The following is an 18634-nucleotide window of genomic DNA, read 5'->3' on the forward strand; positions in this document are numbered from 1 at the left end:
AGTGAAAGCTGACGCGAGCAGACGATACTACGAGTGCGAAAATAGCGGTCGGGCGGGCCCGCGTGACACCAGTTTCCCGTGCCACGGCCGATCTGGAGGCGAACTAGGATACCATACGCGCGCTCCCTTCCTTCTTTAAAGAGCAAGTGCGCGCCTCCAGACCAGCCGTGCCCGCGCATGATCAGCGAAGGGGGCAGCTCTCATTGGTCGCTTCGCTCGCGGCTCGTTTGCCGCCAGGGCACGCGGCAATTTAAATCAGTCCAGGACCGATCCTTCCCACGGCACGAAAAACCTGCTTCGCGGTAGCTTTTGAGGCGCACGTTTTTCTGCTAGTGTCGCCGGCCCTTAACACGTTGTTCGTGGTTCGTTGAAATGTAATTTTATCTAGTACACTTGAATATAAAGCTAAGAGTTTCAGAAATACCAGTTTGCAGTCGTAACATCCAATTTCAGGTGAAAACGCGATCGTATCAACCGCATGAAAATACGCCCCCCCCCCCCCTCCCCCGCTCCTATGGGGAGGGGGGGGACGTTGGCCGGGGAAAAAAAAATGTATCATCCCGAACAACGTATTACGCACAGTCGTATCAACAAGGTTCCACTGTACATTAGACTTCCGTTAATGACTCCATTAGTTTGCTTTATCAGTTACTTCGATCTCGTTCGAAGGTCCTGGCCGGCACCCATGGATTTCTACGAGACCAAAGTTTTGTTACTCGATCCTAAATTTGATCCTCGCCGGATAATTGGAACTTGACCAGTCAGCATGCGCATGCCTGACCCCTATAGTCGGGGGTCAGGGGTGAGGCGACCCTATAGTGACTCCAATAGCAACCTTTTTAGTGGCAGCGTATGCCTCAGCAGCGTTTAGGGGTACAGTGAGTGCATTGAACACACATTGTCTCCTGACAAAAATGCTTATTTTCGGCGTGCCATAGAAGGATTGAAGTGATAACCGAAGTGATAGAAGTGATAACTGTAGCTCACAATGTCTGATTATGGTATTTACCAGATTCTAATGCACAGCATCTTCTCTTTTGTTTTTTTTTTTACTAAAATTTTACTAGGCCGAAAATTGCCTGTGCAGCGCAAATGGACATGAAACAAAAAGCCTTCGAGGCATTCGTGTGCCTTACCCCACAACATGAAGGTTTTGCGGTGACTTTAAAAACTGCGGTGAAATTGACCTTAGGAAACCAGCTGCGATTGTGCACTAGACCCCTTTTTGCTAAAAGACCGGGTGCACGTTATATTTCTACTTTGATTGGAAGCTTTAATGGCATTTCTATGTTAGTTTCCTGCTTTTGACACATATAAAGTGGGGTGCGCACTTGATTCGGTAGCGTGTTAGAAAAGGGCAAATGCTTCCAAGTGAATCAGTGGTTTGTTATGTTTTTTCTGTGTGTTGTTTAATTTGACCTGCCAGATAATTCAATCAATTTTGTTGCTCCCCGTCAGGGTCTAAATAACGGAAGTCGGCTGTAGTTGTGGAAACATACATACTTGTTGTACAAGGTACTTGAAGACACATGACAACTTCAATAGCGAGCATATGTTGGTCAAAAATTAAGATACGTGTTCGAAATTTTTTACATTTTTTTTTACTGCTGTTTTCTAAGGCTGTTAAATGAAACCATATTCAAACGCAATTATTGACTGAACTTGACTTCAATAACACTAGCATGCTCGGATCACATATTGTGTGGTAATGTTGGGCAGTGTTTCCACAATAGCAACTTTTAGTGAGTTTTTAACATTTTAGTGAGTTTTTAACTTTGTGTGGCTGCTTGTTAGTATCCCTCTCAGTGATGCCGCCCATACACAGCAGCATAGCAGGTTTATGTTGCGAACTAAGGACACCACACTGAGAGTGTCATGGCCACAGATGTTTACAGCCAGCCACCCAGGGGTCCTGCAGGCCCTGTGGGAGCAAGCAAATCCATTTCTTAGGAGTGGGGTGTAATGACATCGTGCACAGAAAGCTTGGCTGTTGACTTTGCCACTTGAAGCTGCTCAGCACTGGCCATAATTGGCCTTTAGGGTTCGCGCTCATCATGGCCTCCACCTGCTTGAGAAACTGAACTGTCTGAATGGTGTCTCAGATGATAATTGGCAACATTCAAGAAGTGCTGATCTCCAAGTCATTGTAGTCTGCATGTAGGGCAACTAGGACAGCTTACGGATTTATCTCCTGTGTCAGGCTGGAAGCTGATACTCTGATGTAAGTGTGCTAGATATTTGACAGAGGGGTTGGTGAAGATAGCATAGCTCGAGACAGGTGGAATGACAGTGTTGATGTCTGTGGCATTCCAAAGCTGTGTCCTGAAATACATCATGCATCCAGTAGATCTATACAGTAATACAGTAGATGGAAGCAGCACCATTGGTGGTGACATCTTGCAAGTGGAACTGTGCAAAACTGTTGTGCACCTAGCTTTTATTGCAATGACAGACTACATTTCACTTCTCCGCTGGTGTAAATGTGTAAGCAGTTACAAAATCATCATAAAGGTATTTCTGCATCTATTAATTTTTTAATTTCTGAATTATTTAGATGTCCACTGTCTTAGATGAGCGAAAGGCAGATGAGCTCGGCCTATGGCCTTGCTGCCCTTACATTGTTCACCGGCAGAAGAGCCTTGCAATGGATTGTTCCTAATGTCCTATGGTTGATCGAAGCATTACAAGATGCCTTTGTGTGGTTTGTTGCATGTGCATGTGTGTTTGGTTTACAAGTTTATAAGTTTTAGGTTTACAAGTTTATTGCTTCAAAGCTATAAACTTGTAAAAAAGGTGTCTTAAAATTACTGTAGAACGGGATTTCCCTGTGATTAATTCACAGAATCTGCGAGAGCTTCAAGTAGTAATTAAACATGTTAAGTTTGTGAGGATTGAGGGAGGTGCCGGTGCCACTGCGCGGGTTTCACCTGTTCTGCCGTCCCTCGCCTATGCCCGCACGCAGTGGTTTGCGGTGAGGGCGGGGCTCTGACGTCACTACGCAGCCGCGTCAGCTGCTAGTTACTGAGCATGGCTCTCTTATCTCCGGGACCGGCACAGGGTACGTACATGTTTTCCACTCGTCCGCCAACACCTTTGTGACGAGGACTTGAGTTCGCGCACGGTGCCTTTGCCCGTGCGGGGAGCGCATACCTTGTGCTGATCCTTTCCTGACGCTAAACCGACGAGCGGTGCCTAGTGCTCGCGCGAGGTCGTACCATGCTGAGCCGCACTTGCTGAAAGCCCAAGCTGAAGGATATTGCCCGAGCTCTCGCGAGTTGACCCATTGGTTATCGCCAGAGCAAGTAGCATAGCCACCGGGACTTATCCTAGTGGCATGTCCCAGCTTGAGCATGTGCTCTCGCAGAGACATGCTATAAGCACCTGTTTTTGTATTTTCACCCTGGTGCGGGGACCCCTTTGGTTCCCTGCCGTGCGGGCGTTTGTGCAATGCTGGTGCCGACGGATTCAATAAACGGTTTCCATCAACTAAGGGCATTACTGTGTTTTTGCGTGCATCGCTCGGTAGCCCCTTTGCGGCCTCTGAGCTCATGCGCGAGCAGTGCTGGAGGCGACGGCTGACGCGGCCCTGTGGCTCGCTAAGCTCGAACCCGCAGTGGTTGGTCTTCTGTGAGACACCAAGAACCCACAAGTTGATCATCATAATTTCTGCTTTTCTTCATAATTCTGCAGCAGCAAAATTTTTTTCTTCCTTTCTTTCCTTATTTCTTTGTGCGTTCACCATCCTACAGAAGACAGGATAACCCTGTAAAGCTGCGAAGACATTGTGCTAATTGTACCTTTTACGCCTTTGTAGTGCGTCAGACCAAGCTGGCTTATGTCGACACGGTGGCCAAGCCTCCCCGTAATGTTGCCAGGCAACAGGCCAAACACGGCACAGGTGTGCAGTCAGCAGTTCCAGTCAGGCCTTCCGATCGTTTGTCATCTCGGCCCGCACCCTCCCCAAGCATCAGTGCCAGCGTCAGTGCCAGCGTCAGTCGGCCACCCTCGACTGCAGTACCTAAGAGTGAGTACTGTAGATAACAGTTTTCTCCCTTGGATGCAACACATACACGCACGCAGCTGGTCTCAGCACAAAGCTCCAGTATGCAAGTTGAACAGTTTAATTTAAAAATACACTGAATAGAAACAATAAACCACCTCGTATAGTTAGAGCATGCTTTTAAAACTTTATTCCTGTGTATTTACATGTGTACCACACTGCTAAGATCCTGCGTAAGATCGTAGTATCTATAAATATATTTTTTTAATTTGCACTTCTTTGACGCAAGAAATGTTTGAATACAATAAACTTCCATTAATTTGACTCCAGTTATTGCAATTATTCGATTAATCCAATCTCGGTTGAAGGTCCCAGCCACCGCCCATGAATTTTTAGGTGCCCAAACTTTATTATAATCCAGAAATTGGCTTCCACCGGGTAACTCGAACTTGTCCAGCCAGCACGCACACGCCAGGCTCCTGTGGTGACCCTGATAGCGATCCCTTTAATGGCAGCGTCTGTCTCGGCGGACCTTAGGGGACAGTGATTGCATTGAACACACGTCATCTCTCATCAAAAACATCTATTTTCGGCCAGCTCTAGGTAGATTTTTAAGCAATAACTGTACCTCACAATGTTTGATTATGGTATTAACGCAACTCTAATGCGCGCTGTTGTCTGTTTTAAAGAAAATTGGGCGGGAAATTTCCTTCGAGGTGCAATCGGGCAAACCAAAACTGCCTTTGCAATGTTCGTATGCTTTGCCGCATAACAAACGTGGATGTATTGCGGCGAAGCTGATCTTAGGAAACTGGCCGCCATTGTGCTACAATTTTTCTTGCTAAAAGCTCAGGTGCGCATTAGATTTGTACTTTGTTTGGGAGCTTTAATATCATTTCTACGTTAGTTTACTACTTTGATCACATAGAAAGTGGGCGCGCATTTTATTGGGGTGCTTGTTAGAATCAGGCAAATACGGCCAGATGAATCAGCGGTCTGTTTTAACGGTTTTTCTGCATCTTGTTTAATTTGACCTACCATATAATTCGATCAATTTTGGCGGTCCCGTCAGGGTCGAATTAACGGAAGTTTACTGTATTACAAGTAAAAAAAAAATTAAAGGGCAAAGTTTCATACCTAAATTTCATGCCCAACCAATCGTGGCCATGACGTCATTTGGGACGTCACAGATTTTACTATAGTACTAATTTTGCTTACTTGGCCTGTGCTCTTGAAAGAAAAGGTCCTAAATGTCCCATGACATCACAAGCAGCTCGTGAAGAAATGTGAATGTGGTGTCACCACCCTAACTGATGTTGCCTCAAAGCTAAAACACGTGAATTTAATGACTCCAACTCCGTGTTCATGGGTGTCACATTCCAATGAGTGGTGCTGTCTATGACCCAATGGTCAATGCTTCGTGGCAATGACATCTGTGTGCACTTAAGTCAGGTTATAGCAGGAGACACATGGTACAACGCGGCACCCAGTGCAGTGTACAGCACCTCTGGAACATGGTTGCTCCAGCTTTTGCAACCTTTTGCTAACTTATTGGGTGTGGTTGTTGGTATGGGTACTTGTACGTCGGATTGCATGTTGATTCGTACCGTGCGTCTTCTGCATAAGTCTGTAGCGGCAATACGTGCCACAGTGTTCTGCCAGGCATGTAATTTCACTGTCAAAGTTTGTGGGGGTAAAGGTGCATTTTTGCACCTCATTCCCCAGCTCACACGTGATGATGGCCGTTTGCTAAGCTCGATCTCCTGGAAGCACTGCCCATTGGCAATATGATGGACATGGCTACTGGGCCGGAGCTGCATTCTTGCACAAAACATGCCTGTCCCTCCCAGATGCAAGAAAACCCATTTCCACAAGTTGTGCAGGATTTAGGGTTCATGGCAGACTTGGTCTACCACCAACCAGACAGATTAGGACTACAGTCGACGACTGATAATTCAGACTTCATGGGGAACGTAAATAAGTCCGGACAATCGAATTGAAAAAACGAATGTGCCCAAAAAAGGATAATTTTATTTACGTCTTAATGCCCATGTGCAAGGAAGTAGTCGATTCGTTGCTGCACGCACTTTCGCTTACGTGCAACCAAGTACGCCTATATTTCTGCCGGTTTTCTGTTCTCGCTGTACGCTGATGCAAGGACTGCAAAGGCTCGAGTGAGATCCGCACGGCACATCATCATCCAAGTTAGAGTCGCTGTTTGACGGTGGGAGAACTTGCTCAATTATTTCTTCATCGTTCAGTTCGGCACACAACACCGCACTGTCGACGTCTGCAAAGTCTTCAAATGTAATGGTGGCAGGAATCGGCACACCGCAGTCTTAACAGGTCATCAATGATGTCCGCATTTGAGCTCGCTCTGGTAGGCGACAGTTCAGGCTCTTCAGTTGCGAGGAGGCGGGGTCATTCGGACTGCGACTCAAGACTCATTTTTAGTCAGATTGCAAGGGGACCGTTGGTGCCATTTGACGCGGCAGAGTTCTGTCTGCAATGCCAATTAAACAAACAGAATGGCGAGTGCGGGCCATGCCACCATTAGCTGGGATGCCGGAATAGGATGTAATGATCGCGATGTTGATGCGACCTCACAATTCAGGCAAGGCCTCCAAGATTAGCATTTGTAATTTAATCTGAGGCATAGTGCTGCGACCGAGACAAGGCCTCAGGGATTACCATTTTACGTGTAATCTCTGAGGCCATAGTTCATGTCTCATCGAGGTTGCCAGAGGAGATAATGGCGGCAGATTCCACGTACGCTACAGCCACGGACGAAGTCCGGATAATCGAATGTAGAGCTGGCGGCTGTCCGAAATATTGGTCGTCTTTAGACATTAAGTCTACGGGGCCATTGGCGGTGCCGCGAAGCTGTCTGAATTACCGAGCATGTCCGAATTATCAGTCGGCGACTGTATGTCAAGATGATTTATATGTTGCTAAATGTCCGTATAAAACAATTTGAGCCTTTTGCATCCCCCCCCCTTTTTTTCTTTGCCTTTCAGAACCAAAGCACGCACCATTAATGCAGAAGACCCTCAAGTTTATGAAGCAGCGCTTCAAGAGATAGTGATGCCTCCCACAACATCTACCCTGTACAGAACCAGTGAGAGACCTGATGTCACTGCAGCTGATGATGAACACACATGCAAAGCAGGACAACATTGGTCTTATCTTATCACCAACCTTATGAAAAGGAATGCCTGTAAAAAAAGAAAAGTTATTTAAAGGACGTAGCATCCACACACTAAAAGCTCTAATGGAAGTGTGCGCAGCACACATCTGGAATAGCTCTGGAAGAACCTTATTCTCTGTGTTGTGCATACATTTGCTGGTATCAGCGTCGCTCCGAGTGCAGCACTGTAGCACTTTAAGCTTTTGTTATTACTTTTTTTCCACGTGAGAGTAGTAGCTTTTATTATTTAGAGCCATGAAACATTATGAAATTGTGCCGATTCTTGAAAAAGAGGACGGTAGATTGCACATGCGTTTTGAAATGGCAACTTTAATGCGATGTAAATAAGCCCAACACCTGCACCTTGTGCACTAAACGACGAATTGTGCTGCCTTTTACAAGGCTAAATTGTGAATTTTTTTTGATAAAACAGTCATTTCTGATTCTTTTATTGTCATCACCTTCCTGTGGTTCTTTACTTTTACGAGAACTATGCGAAGCTTCCAGAAGGATGGAGTGTTCATCTCTTTAGAGAACTTTTTCCACACACAGCTCTTTTCGTGTGTATGTATGTCTGTGTGCATGTATGGTATGTTGATGTGCCTGGTATGCTAAGAAGGATGCATGAAATAAACTAGAATGTGTCTGTGCCTTTTGTGCCTTTTTTTCCCCTGCTGCTTTATTTTTCAAGAAGGAAGACCACATGAAGGTGTGTCTGTCTTCAGTGTTGACAGAGTGAGGGTGTCAGGAAAACTCAGTCAAATGCAATTTTTTAGACATTGGACAACAGCAGTATAGAATTGAGCTTTGTGTAATGTGCACAAACACGCAGCAATAGTAGCTGAACATGGGCTTCTTATGAACTGCTTTTGTGCAGTTGTTCAGCTACCACTGCTTTATGTTCTGGGATACATAGCGCTATAACGACACAAGGACGAACAAGAACACAGGACGACCGCTATAGTAACTTCATTGGTCTGGACAACCGCTCTACACAGAGCAATAATGAGTGCTGAAGTCATACATGCAAACTTTTATGATTTTAATTTTATCATTAAATCTCCCGGTGTTTAGAGCTTGTTTACGGTTGTCACATCGACACCAATGATATTAATAATTTTCATTTCTGGCCAGTTTAGGGCAAAACTGATTTTAAAAGGATAGGAATACAGTTGGCCACTGATGTTTTGGGCGTGCACGCTTATTAGGTCTACCCGCTGCAATATCACCTTCAAATAGTAAAGTCAGAGTCAAAGTTTGATGAAACTGAATTTTGGCCGCTGTTACGTGATTATTTCATGAAAAACTGTAAACATTTTTGCTTGTTGGGTGATGCATGTCATTCTTTTGTGTGGCCATAAGGCAGTGTACCAGCGTCCCTACAGTCTACAATTTTATTTAAATACAGTCAAAACGTGGAATGATGAAACAGTTTTTAGTATTTTCCACCTACTTTTATTATCCTTTTGGCTTTGACTGCAGTATATTATTCAAACTTTAAGGCTGGCAGGTGTGCTGCACAAGGCCTTGCCAGAGGACCTCAACGTATGTGGTCATTGGGGGGTCCAGCACCAGGTATGTATGTAAACACAAGCTGAGAAACCCAGCCTTAACAGAGGCAGGAGAGCATTGGTTGAGCATGTGCGACAGTCTGCCATGAAGTCAAATTAAGCCATCCCACCACATGGCACAAATGGTGAAGAGAGCTCTTGGCTACGCTGGAAGGTTTTCTTAGCAAATGAAGTTCTCCAAGTTTTTCCAATGCAAAGGCAGGGCTTGTACAAATCTATGTAAATCTAGATTTTGCAGAAAAGTCAGCTCATAAAGACCATACCGGCTATAAACTGTGTGCAATCACATAGGTCAGCAGCTTTGTGCTTCGCTCTCCACTGAGCACCTGTACTCCGTCTCATACTTAGCGTGCAATGCTGTGGACGTTATGCCAGAAGTGTGGTCACCAAAATGAATGCTTCGTGCATTCTGTGGTTAAGTGGTTTAGACATACAGCTCCGAATCAAAAGAACACCTTGCCTGGAGATTTCTATATTTTTAAAGGGGCCCCTCACCAGGCCCCATTGCAAATTTTGGTCATACACTGGAAGCTGTAAAGCGCCGTCTGAAACGTTCTACTGAAATAATTTTTCAAATTGGTTCATTATTGGAAGAGATTGGAGAAATTAACTGTCCTGTTATTATGCCGCCTGGGGGCGAACATCACTGCCAACGGAGAGAGTGCTCTGCCTCTGGTAGCATTCCCAAGCAGTGGTCCTTCCCTGTCTACTCCCATAACGGAGCTGAGGGACGTACTGCGATGTAAGCCATGCCTCCTTTCTTGTGGCGTTTCACATTCAGCATTGGCCGATAAGTCATGATGGTGACAACACATGCACTACCTAAAGGAATGGTAGCCTGTGACTGTGGCTCTCTGGCTGGGAGTGCACTGCCTGGAAAGTGAAGGAGCACAGCGTTTGCTTTGAAATTTCAGCCTTTTTCATAGCACGCAGCGCCGTAATATTTTGCAGACATGACTGTCAGCGCGTCTTGTATACGCTACACTAGATAGCCACCTACCTGCAAAATGCTTTACATAACATCGATTCCCACAATGCATAGGACCTGTATAATTTTTTTATTCCTAAATGACAATTTTTACCTAACCACATGCCCCCCCCCCCCCCCCCCCAAGTTAAATGTCTGCTATGCAAGTGGTCTACGATTTCTTGAAAGATAAGCAAAATTCAACTTATGTATGGGTGCAACTACCTGCAGGAAGTGTTGGAAGTTGATGGCCAATTGCATGAGGCTAGATCATGACACCAAGTGGTGGCAGGCCAGTCCCATCAAGCTCTACTGCAACATATTCTCATGCAGCTGCAGTTGAATTGTACACATGAAAACAAACCACGCAGCTTAGCGAGTCCATCCGAATGTTCTTTTTAATGAGCACAGGAAAATTTGTGGCACTGTGTGTCGCGATGAAGGTGACTGTCTCTTGGAGCACTGAATGAGCAAGGAGACGGAACACAGCATGACGGGTCGCCAGTGACCCGAGAACCACAGCTTGCAAACTTGGCCTTGTGTGTAGTGCACCGAATGTGTCAAGAGATGGAAGAGATGTCGGCACCGGAACCAGCCGCTGCAGAACCAGCAAGGGTGAGGAGGTTTCGAGGTGCGTACCGCACCAGATGAAGCGCAGACGTGGATGTGGGGAAACTTGCCAGGTGCTCCGGCGACATGTGGCCATTGGGATCTGCATCGCTGCAAAGGTAGTGATGCACCAGTCAGTGTCTACGATAAGCAGAGTGCATGTGTGTGTGTGTGTGCAAACAGCATTTGCATGGTGAATCTTAGCGTACATCCCAAGATTACGGACAGGACAAGATGACACATGGCTGACTAACTGAGGTGCAAGTGTGGCAGCGCAGTTGTTTTTCATCTGCGATGCCTTCTATGGAATACCTCCTGCATATATTGAAGCTATACAACTTGTTCATGTAAGGTTACATCAAATAATGTATTGTTTGTGCACCATTGTGCTTTAAGTGTGCGAGGCACATGTTTTGGCGGCAAATGCAAGCATTGCCCTAGGACCATTGCTCGCAGAAGTGCGTCACTTTGCTCATTTGATGGTTTCAATAGGTTCGGAGCTGCGATACTTTCCATGTAATAAATACATCATATTTTGCGACATAACTATACGAGACTTACTGTTAAATCTAATTTGAGGCATGTCTGTCTCTTTCTCTCAGATATGATGCACTATTCTTTGGTCACGAATGCTAGCAATGAGAGAAGCCTTTATATTGTTGCCTATGTATGAAATGAACTACAGCAACTGGAAACTCTATAAAGATCTTAGTTGAAGGATATCGGTGCTAAAGCTTCCAGTCAGTGACATGTTATCTTGTTTTCTGCAAGTCCAGACCATACTCTTGAGCCGTATGTTATGATAATCATATGCTAACTAGTTTAGACGAAACCGTTGCTGACATGATGAATTTCAGTATGGGTGAGCATGCTGGTGTGTCCTGGAAAGCAGTAATCCATACACTTACGTGGTAGTAGTGAAGAAACCCATATGTTATCGTTGAAGTGGCATCATTCCATGCGACTTAGAATGTTTTAGCTAACATTCATACTATGTACCATTATCATAATTGATAAAGTAGTACCAGTGACAGAATCTCCGGATGCCACATTTAACCAAAGTACACTGAACTACTGTTATTGTAACTATTAGTGATCTGATCATGCTGCTGGCATAAAGGTTCCAGCAGAAACATAATATTCACACATGCATTTTTGGTTCCTTTTCTGTTCAAAGGAAGAAGCAGCGCAACAAAAGAAGTATATAAGTTATAACACATTCTAATTAAGCACAGCTTTGCAAAATGTCACACTATTCCTGCCTTTGCCTAACATTCTTCAGATAGGGTAACTGTACTGCAAATACGTCGAAACAGCCTCTTATGTTCTGTCACTACCTCTCCATGAACACATACTAAAAAAGCATGTAGAGAAGGTGCAGTGCACAGCAGCTAGGTAGGTTATTTGATTTAGTATTAGCTTTCTTGTTTTCTAGTGGCCATATCAAACAATGTTTGCCGTATTCTCATGAATGGCAGTTACAGCTTGTAGTGCTAAGCCTGAATGTAGCAGTAGGTGTCATAAAAAGCATCATAAACACACAAGCATGATGAAAAATAAAAGATGCAATTGAGCTTCAGCTACTTTTTTTTAATTAGGGATGTTTGAGTAGTGAGATTTCCTAAATAAATCGAATATACAATATTTTCTCATTTCTAAACGAAGTTAAATATGAGTAGTTAAAACTTGCACAAAGCAACGAAAGACAAAGCGAGAAAACGAAACACGACACCCAAGCACAAACATGTGGCACCCGTTGTGCTCGGTTGTAATCTTTTGTTTTCTTGCTTAACTCCTGTCCCTTCTTCACTTTGCGCAACAGTTTTAATTATGTCTAATTTTCATGAAATATGAAGTTTGCAGGGGATCCATTTCTAAAAAATGAGGCACATACTTGACACATTTATGTAATACCGTTTGCCGCTAGACATACGGTCAACTAAAGAGCTTGTAAATTAGAAACAACTGCTTTCAGTTAATATGACAATGGCAGTAATGAAACAAGCGAACAGCATGTCGCCAGATGTATGTTTTTCGGAGGAGAGAAGTATTATGATATTGCAGCACCGCACATTGTGCTGTCTTGTATTGTATCATTGTATTGTCTAATAAGAAGATTGGCCAAATAACAAATCGAAATTTTTTATATAGGCTGCCTAAAAGTGAGCCATCATTTTAGTGGATCACTTGAAATTATTGAGCAAAAGTTACTTTCTCTGTTCGTACGCTTATGAGCTGATGCCTGTGCGCAGCAACCGTAGCTATTCTGCAGCAGAATAATTGAATGAGTCCTCACTTCCATCATTCACTTTCCCTCAAGACTCCAAAAAAAGTGGTGTTATCCATTGTATTGAAAAGAAACAAATATTCAAAAATTTCGAATAGTGAATTCTCACATCGAGTACTGTATTTTCTGGCACCTTTGTATAAGTCGCACCCCCCTTCAAAACGGCAGTTCTTTCGGGGAAAAAAAAAACAAACAAAACAAAAAAACATCCTCGCGAGACCCGAACACAGCTATGGGACATAATCGCTCTTCAAGGTGGTTTTTACTGTCTACTGTTATGTAACTTGAAAAAACATGCCAAAAGCTGTGTCTCCATGTACGTGGTATCTCCATCATCTCCTCATGTTTGATATGGTAAAAACTGCATTTCATTGCTTAACGCAGAGATGAAGAGGGAACTACGTGTAGTACATTGTCATGTTGCTGTCACATCCGGTATTCTCATGCAATCTCAGGTATTTCGAAACACACCACAAGATTGTTTTCGACTGTCTGGGACGACACAGAGATCTAGATCAATTTAGTGTCAAATTTCTCGAAAGCGGATAACTGTTAAGAATATAAGAAAACCACTTCTTTACAGTTACACATGCACCGTACTTCACACCCAGAATGAATATATTGCGACATAACTTCCGAGTGAATTTTGAAAAAAAATTTGAAGGCAATGTGCATATATTGTACAAGGGGTCTTAGGAGGATTAAAAGTCGCACTGGTGTGTAAGACGCACCTGTTCATTCGGTAAGCAATTAAAAAAATTACAGTGACATTTCACTTCGTGAAGGCGGGTCACGCGCAAGCGTACGGGCGCCATTTACATAGCAATGATTCGGACACTCCGGGCACATTACTGACGTCGTGGTCGCCGCGATGTTCCGTATAAAGTCCAAGCGTGATAACATCGTCCCCGCGCGCCGTATGCTGCATGTGCGAGTGAAAGCCAACGGTGAGCCGAATCGCACACAACGGAGGAAATCTGGAAGGCAGAGCAAGTGGGAGGGGGGTGGTGGCTCTTACTCTGGCAGCAACTTCTTAGTTTGGGCAGTGGCGCACGCCATATCTTAAAGCAATCTGCAGATGTGACGATTTCGGGGTTGGTCGACTCGTGGTCGGCCTGCCGCCACTTGCGGTGCTGCTCCATCCTTCTCGCACGGCGCTCGGCAACTCGACCACGAGACGAACCCGGTACCTCCATAGTGCCATATCGAACGTCGAATGGTACCATGTGTCTGCTACGTTTATTGCAATAGCAATCATATGGACACTCCTGGCGCATTTTTGCCATCCGCACCGATGATCACGCCTCAATCTCTCGTGTTCGAGGGAGGATAGCGGGGAGGAAACATGCTGTACTCTATCGCGCGCATGGCACCGGGGGGAGGGGGACGGCGCAGCAACTGCACATTGTGCAGCCGCACGCACCTTATCTTGAAAGCGATTTGCGTCGGGGGTGGAGTCTAGCAGTGCAACGGTGGCTTATACCTTCCTGTAGTAGAGTATCCGCAGTCATTGAGTGTGATGTGTTCATGTTTGCCTGTGCGCGCTGACACCATGCTTGTTAATAGTAAGCGAATATTTGCAAGTTTACAAGGCCGATAAAACTACTATCCTTACTTTGTATTGCTGTCTACTAATTTGCTATCGCAATCGATGGTTCACCTTTTGGGCGAAACCAACTTTTTTAGAGGTGGCCGTGGATAAAAATATTGCTCAAAATTTTACCCCACATAATAAACTCCAACTTTGCGCATATCTTTCGGGAAAAAAAATGTGTGTTTTGTTATGCAATTAAATATGGTATAACCATCTTCGTTACATCACGGTTTGATTGTATCACACAAAAGGAGCAAGAGACAAGCATAACACATTTCGTTTGGCAAGCACAATTCCTGGAGTATCTTTGTGCTCGAAATGTTTTGTTGACACAACATTCATTGTCACCTTCACATTCCTTGATCTCACAAACATGGAATCATTTGTGAAAAAGCACCAGCCTTTTAATTGTTTAAACTTCAAACAATCAAATAAAAATCAGTAACTTCGCCAAAACATGCTGCACACTCTATGCACCTGGCAATTCTTTTTTGCTTTCTTTACATACCACAAATGACGTCCTCAGCCACTGGCAGCACTGTCTGCTAAAGCACCTCTGGGGCCATATGATGACCTTCTTTCTAGGATTTTACGTGCCAAAACTAGTTGCGATTATGAGACACGCTGTAGTGGAGGGCTCCGGATGAATTTCGACCACCTGGGTTCTTTAACATGCACTACAACACAAGCACACGGGCGTTTTTTGCATTTCGCCTCCATCGAAATGCGGCCACCGCGACTGGGATTTGATCCCGCGATCTCGTGCTCAGCAGCGCAACGTCTTAGCTGACTGAGCCACGACGGCGGGTCATATGATGACCACACGGTACCTAATAACAGCTAAACCTCGATATAACGAAGTCAGTGAAATTGGCAAGTTGCCTCATTATATCGAAATGTTTTTATATTGAAATTCAATCTTTCATGCAAATAAGTACAGTCGCCTATCGATTTTTCTTACACGAAAGGGGCTACAAAATTTTCTGAATTATCAGGAATCGGTAACGGGAAACTTGAATAAAAAAAAAATTAAAATTTTGCTGAATTTGAGAGTTGGCGATGAAAGATGGGGTTTCATGCCGTGTCGAAGATATCTTCACGTCGGCAGTACGAAGCGAAACCAGCCACGCTTTCGCATCCACTTCGTCCCTGCAGCCGATAGCGTCGTCCACAGTGGGACGACGCTATAATTAAAAGCGCTGGCAGTGGGGAGTGTATGCTTTGTCTGCCTGTCACTTTAACACGTCTCCAAAACTTGAGATTGTGCAACCTCCAGCGCTACACGTGCGGGAAGACAGTGCACAATGCCACGCCATATCAGCTCGGCCAGTCTTTGCACACGCAGTAGATTACCTCTAAAACAGGGCGCACGAGCTGCATATGCCACCGCCGCGCTGAGTAGTAGACACGAGTCCCACTTACTGTGCTGGACTATGCTCTGGCCCCACTGACACTTCACGTGGTACGCACCTTGGTGAAGAACCAACACTGCGTCTAAGGTCCCAGAGATGGACAAGTGGCTCAGCGCCACCGGAGGCAAGCACCGAGCCATCACGACTGAATGAGATGCTGTAGACTGTGTCCGTGTGCCCTCGCAGCTCCTTGAGCAAGGTAGAGCTCCCCAGGTCCCATACTTTGATCCTGCGGTCCTCACCTGCATGTGGCACAGTTAATAATGTCTGTCAGACCACATTCCCTTGAGAAGCCAATTGACTCTTGTCTATTGGAAGTATACGTTCAACTCTTTGATGCACAAATATTTATTTTATGATGTATAGTTTCAGCTCCAGGAATCCAAACACAACTTGACGGCAGCTAGCAACAAATTCACACAACTTCTACTTTGTCATGTGCCCCAAACTGTTCGCAGTTTTCGTTTTGAATCACAAAAGAATGCCTATTCTGTGGCTTCTGCTCCACATTTTCACACTTCTATTGGATGCTGCTTCAGAGATTTAAAATAAGTTTAGAGCTAACAGGAGAAGGATGAACTGTTCAGCTTAATATCAGCGAATTTCAGATTGCTGCTTTCACAAAGTCGCCTGTCAAAGTCTCCGCCTGATTGCTGTCTTCTTGGGCTTTGCATGCCACCTTTTTGACGTAGAAGCAAAGGTAATATAGTACATATTCGTGCATTTGTGAAATGGTCAAATTTAGAGGAGACCAGAATTGTACCATTCATTTATAACCCATAACTCCCATCAAAAACAATAACAGTGAACCAAAAGCTACCAGCACGGCTTAGCATAAGTCAGCTTCATAATCAAAGGTTGCAACCAGTATTCGACTACTTTTCCTGAACGTTTTAACAAATTCAGCAATTGCCAAAAAGTGCATTAAACGGACACTAAATAGAAACATTAAGTTAGGGTGCATGAGTATCGTATTTACTCAAATCTAGGTCGAACAAGAATGCAGATCGACATAAGTCGTCAAGAAATAAAAAATAATTTGAATATACGTCGACACGTCTTTCTAGCAAAACAATAATCTTTGAGCGTGGCACACCTTTACTTAATGTAAGCTCGCCTACTAAATCTCGCTAGTCAATGCCACAAGCTTCATCCTCGTCGGAACTACCAGAGAAGTCGTCGTCGTCAGGTGCTTCGCGGGCACCCTCGGCTCCATTAGCAATGTCCTCGGTGCCATCGAGTGCATTGGATATGAAGCATTTCTTACAGCCAGTCTGAATATTCTCCAGACTGGATTCAAGGCTGGCGCAACGGCCTAACTTCAATAGCTTCGTACTTTTGCTGGCTTTGTTCATGAGCATAGGCCGCTACCTCATTTTTGGGCAACATTTTCAAAAAGAAGCTCAATCTATATTTAAATAAATACAGCAGGTTACACTTACAGAATGGCAACTACGTCTTTCTTACTACGACTGGAATGTTGGCAAGCCAGAAAGCACATGAAAATGCTTTCGCTGTCTTTGCAGTGTGTTTCAACAGTTTCAGCTTGAAGGCTAGTTAATTGTTTACCAATAAAGACTGCATAACATTATAAAGGAAGCAATGAATCAGCATGGCAAACATACTTTTCCGGCTCAAAAACAGCTGAAAAAGGCTAATAAATCAACCTTTACTCAACCAAAGCAATGAAAATGAAGTTCTAAAATTTGCAATAAATAAAGTTCTAAAAAGTTCCACGAGTATCATTAAAATTTTTTTTTGAAAATATTGAATTACATTAATTTAATAATTACACTGAATCGAAAATATTACAATAAGTAATTTCTATTCAAACAGGCACTATTTCAGAAATATATATCCTTTGAATAAAACATTCTGCACGTTATGAATGGGCACCTGCTTACAGGCCCAAATTAATACAGTGAAAGCTCGATGATACGAATCTCACGGGGTCACGAAAAATATTCGTATTAGCCGAAATTCGTATCATCGAAACAATTAAAACTACAGTCGAATCTCGATAATTCGAACTCGAAGGGGGCCGAAAATTTGTTCGAATTAAAAGGACGTATTTTTGAAGTATTCGTGCACCATAGCACGATGCACGAACGGTGCGAGTCGTGAAATATCGCGGCGAGCAAGCGCATAGCAAGCGCGGGCCACGAAACTGCCCAGACCGGCTAACGGTCGCTTCCCGATAACGGCAGAAAACGATGGTTCAGGGAGCGGGCGGCGCCGGCACACGGGTGCGCGTGGAGACCGTCGAAGGTGAGGGAGGAGGGCGGCAGGGAAGCGGATTTGGCCACGTCAACTCCGCCGCTTCTGTGGCTCCCCTCGCCCTCCCTCCCTCCCTCCCTCCCTCTCAACTCCCTCGTAGCTTTCTCACCTTCGACTCCGTGCGTGCCCGCCGCCGTGCTGGCGCCAGCTTATTTTAGCCGCTCCCTGAAGTTTCGTTTTCTGCCGTTATCGGGAAGCGAGCGTGTATCCGCGTGGCTGAGACGTCAGCACTAGTGTGTGCTAGAATACGGTTGTCTAGAACACACTAGTCAGCACGTACACGCTTGTTCAGGCGCGATGCAGAAACGGCGACCTTGCAATTTGAGAGAGGGTGAAATTTCCGCCGTGGGTTCTTTTTTTTTCCCGTTCCTTCGCGCGCGGCATTAATGGGTCTCTCCTGAGCTTTTGCTCTATGGCGGTGTCGGAGCAATGCCGGTCGGAGGCGCCGCCGCGTGATAGGCGCGCTGCTAAGAGCATTGTCGGTGCGCGGTATGTTCGAAATAAGCGTGTTCGAATTAACGAGATTCGACTGTAGCTAAATTAAAGAGTCAGAGGAAACTCACTCAGGCGCATGTACGTAAAAAGCATTTATTTCTTGAAGAAAAAGTCTCTAATGTCCTTCTATCTCGGTAGACAATCCTATCTCGGTAGACATAGCTCGCTGCGACTAGGTAAAATGGCGCAAACACAAAGAACGCGGCCCGAAGCACAGCAGCCACTCCGTCCGATG

At 44.8% G+C, this 18634-nt stretch overlaps 2 protein-coding genes across 2 annotated transcripts in view; one reads left to right on the forward strand and one right to left on the reverse strand.

Annotated features, from left to right (window-relative positions):
- LOC119450096 (transcription elongation factor B polypeptide 3) overlaps positions 1 to 7837 on the forward strand; it is a 31017-nt gene extending 23180 nt beyond the window's left edge. Inside the window, exons 12-13 of the mRNA XM_037713459.2 lie at positions 3815 to 4024; positions 7018 to 7837. Coding sequence (XP_037569387.1) covers positions 3815 to 4024; positions 7018 to 7082 — 275 coding nt within the window. The 3' untranslated portion in view covers positions 7083 to 7837. The remainder of the gene's footprint in view (positions 1 to 3814; positions 4025 to 7017) is intronic.
- Positions 7838 to 10117: 2280 nt separating this feature from the next.
- The window catches only part of LOC119450098 (TAF5-like RNA polymerase II p300/CBP-associated factor-associated factor 65 kDa subunit 5L), a 35572-nt gene continuing 27055 nt past the window's right edge, over positions 10118 to 18634 (reverse strand). Inside the window, exons 13-14 of the mRNA XM_037713463.2 lie at positions 15686 to 15869; positions 10118 to 10445 (exon numbers count right to left, since the gene is read on the reverse strand). Coding sequence (XP_037569391.1) covers positions 10286 to 10445; positions 15686 to 15869 — 344 coding nt within the window. The 3' untranslated portion in view covers positions 10118 to 10285. The remainder of the gene's footprint in view (positions 10446 to 15685; positions 15870 to 18634) is intronic.

This window comes from Dermacentor silvarum, chromosome 4, assembly GCF_013339745.2.
Source record: "Dermacentor silvarum isolate Dsil-2018 chromosome 4, BIME_Dsil_1.4, whole genome shotgun sequence".
NCBI classification, from domain to species: domain Eukaryota; kingdom Metazoa; phylum Arthropoda; class Arachnida; order Ixodida; family Ixodidae; genus Dermacentor; species Dermacentor silvarum.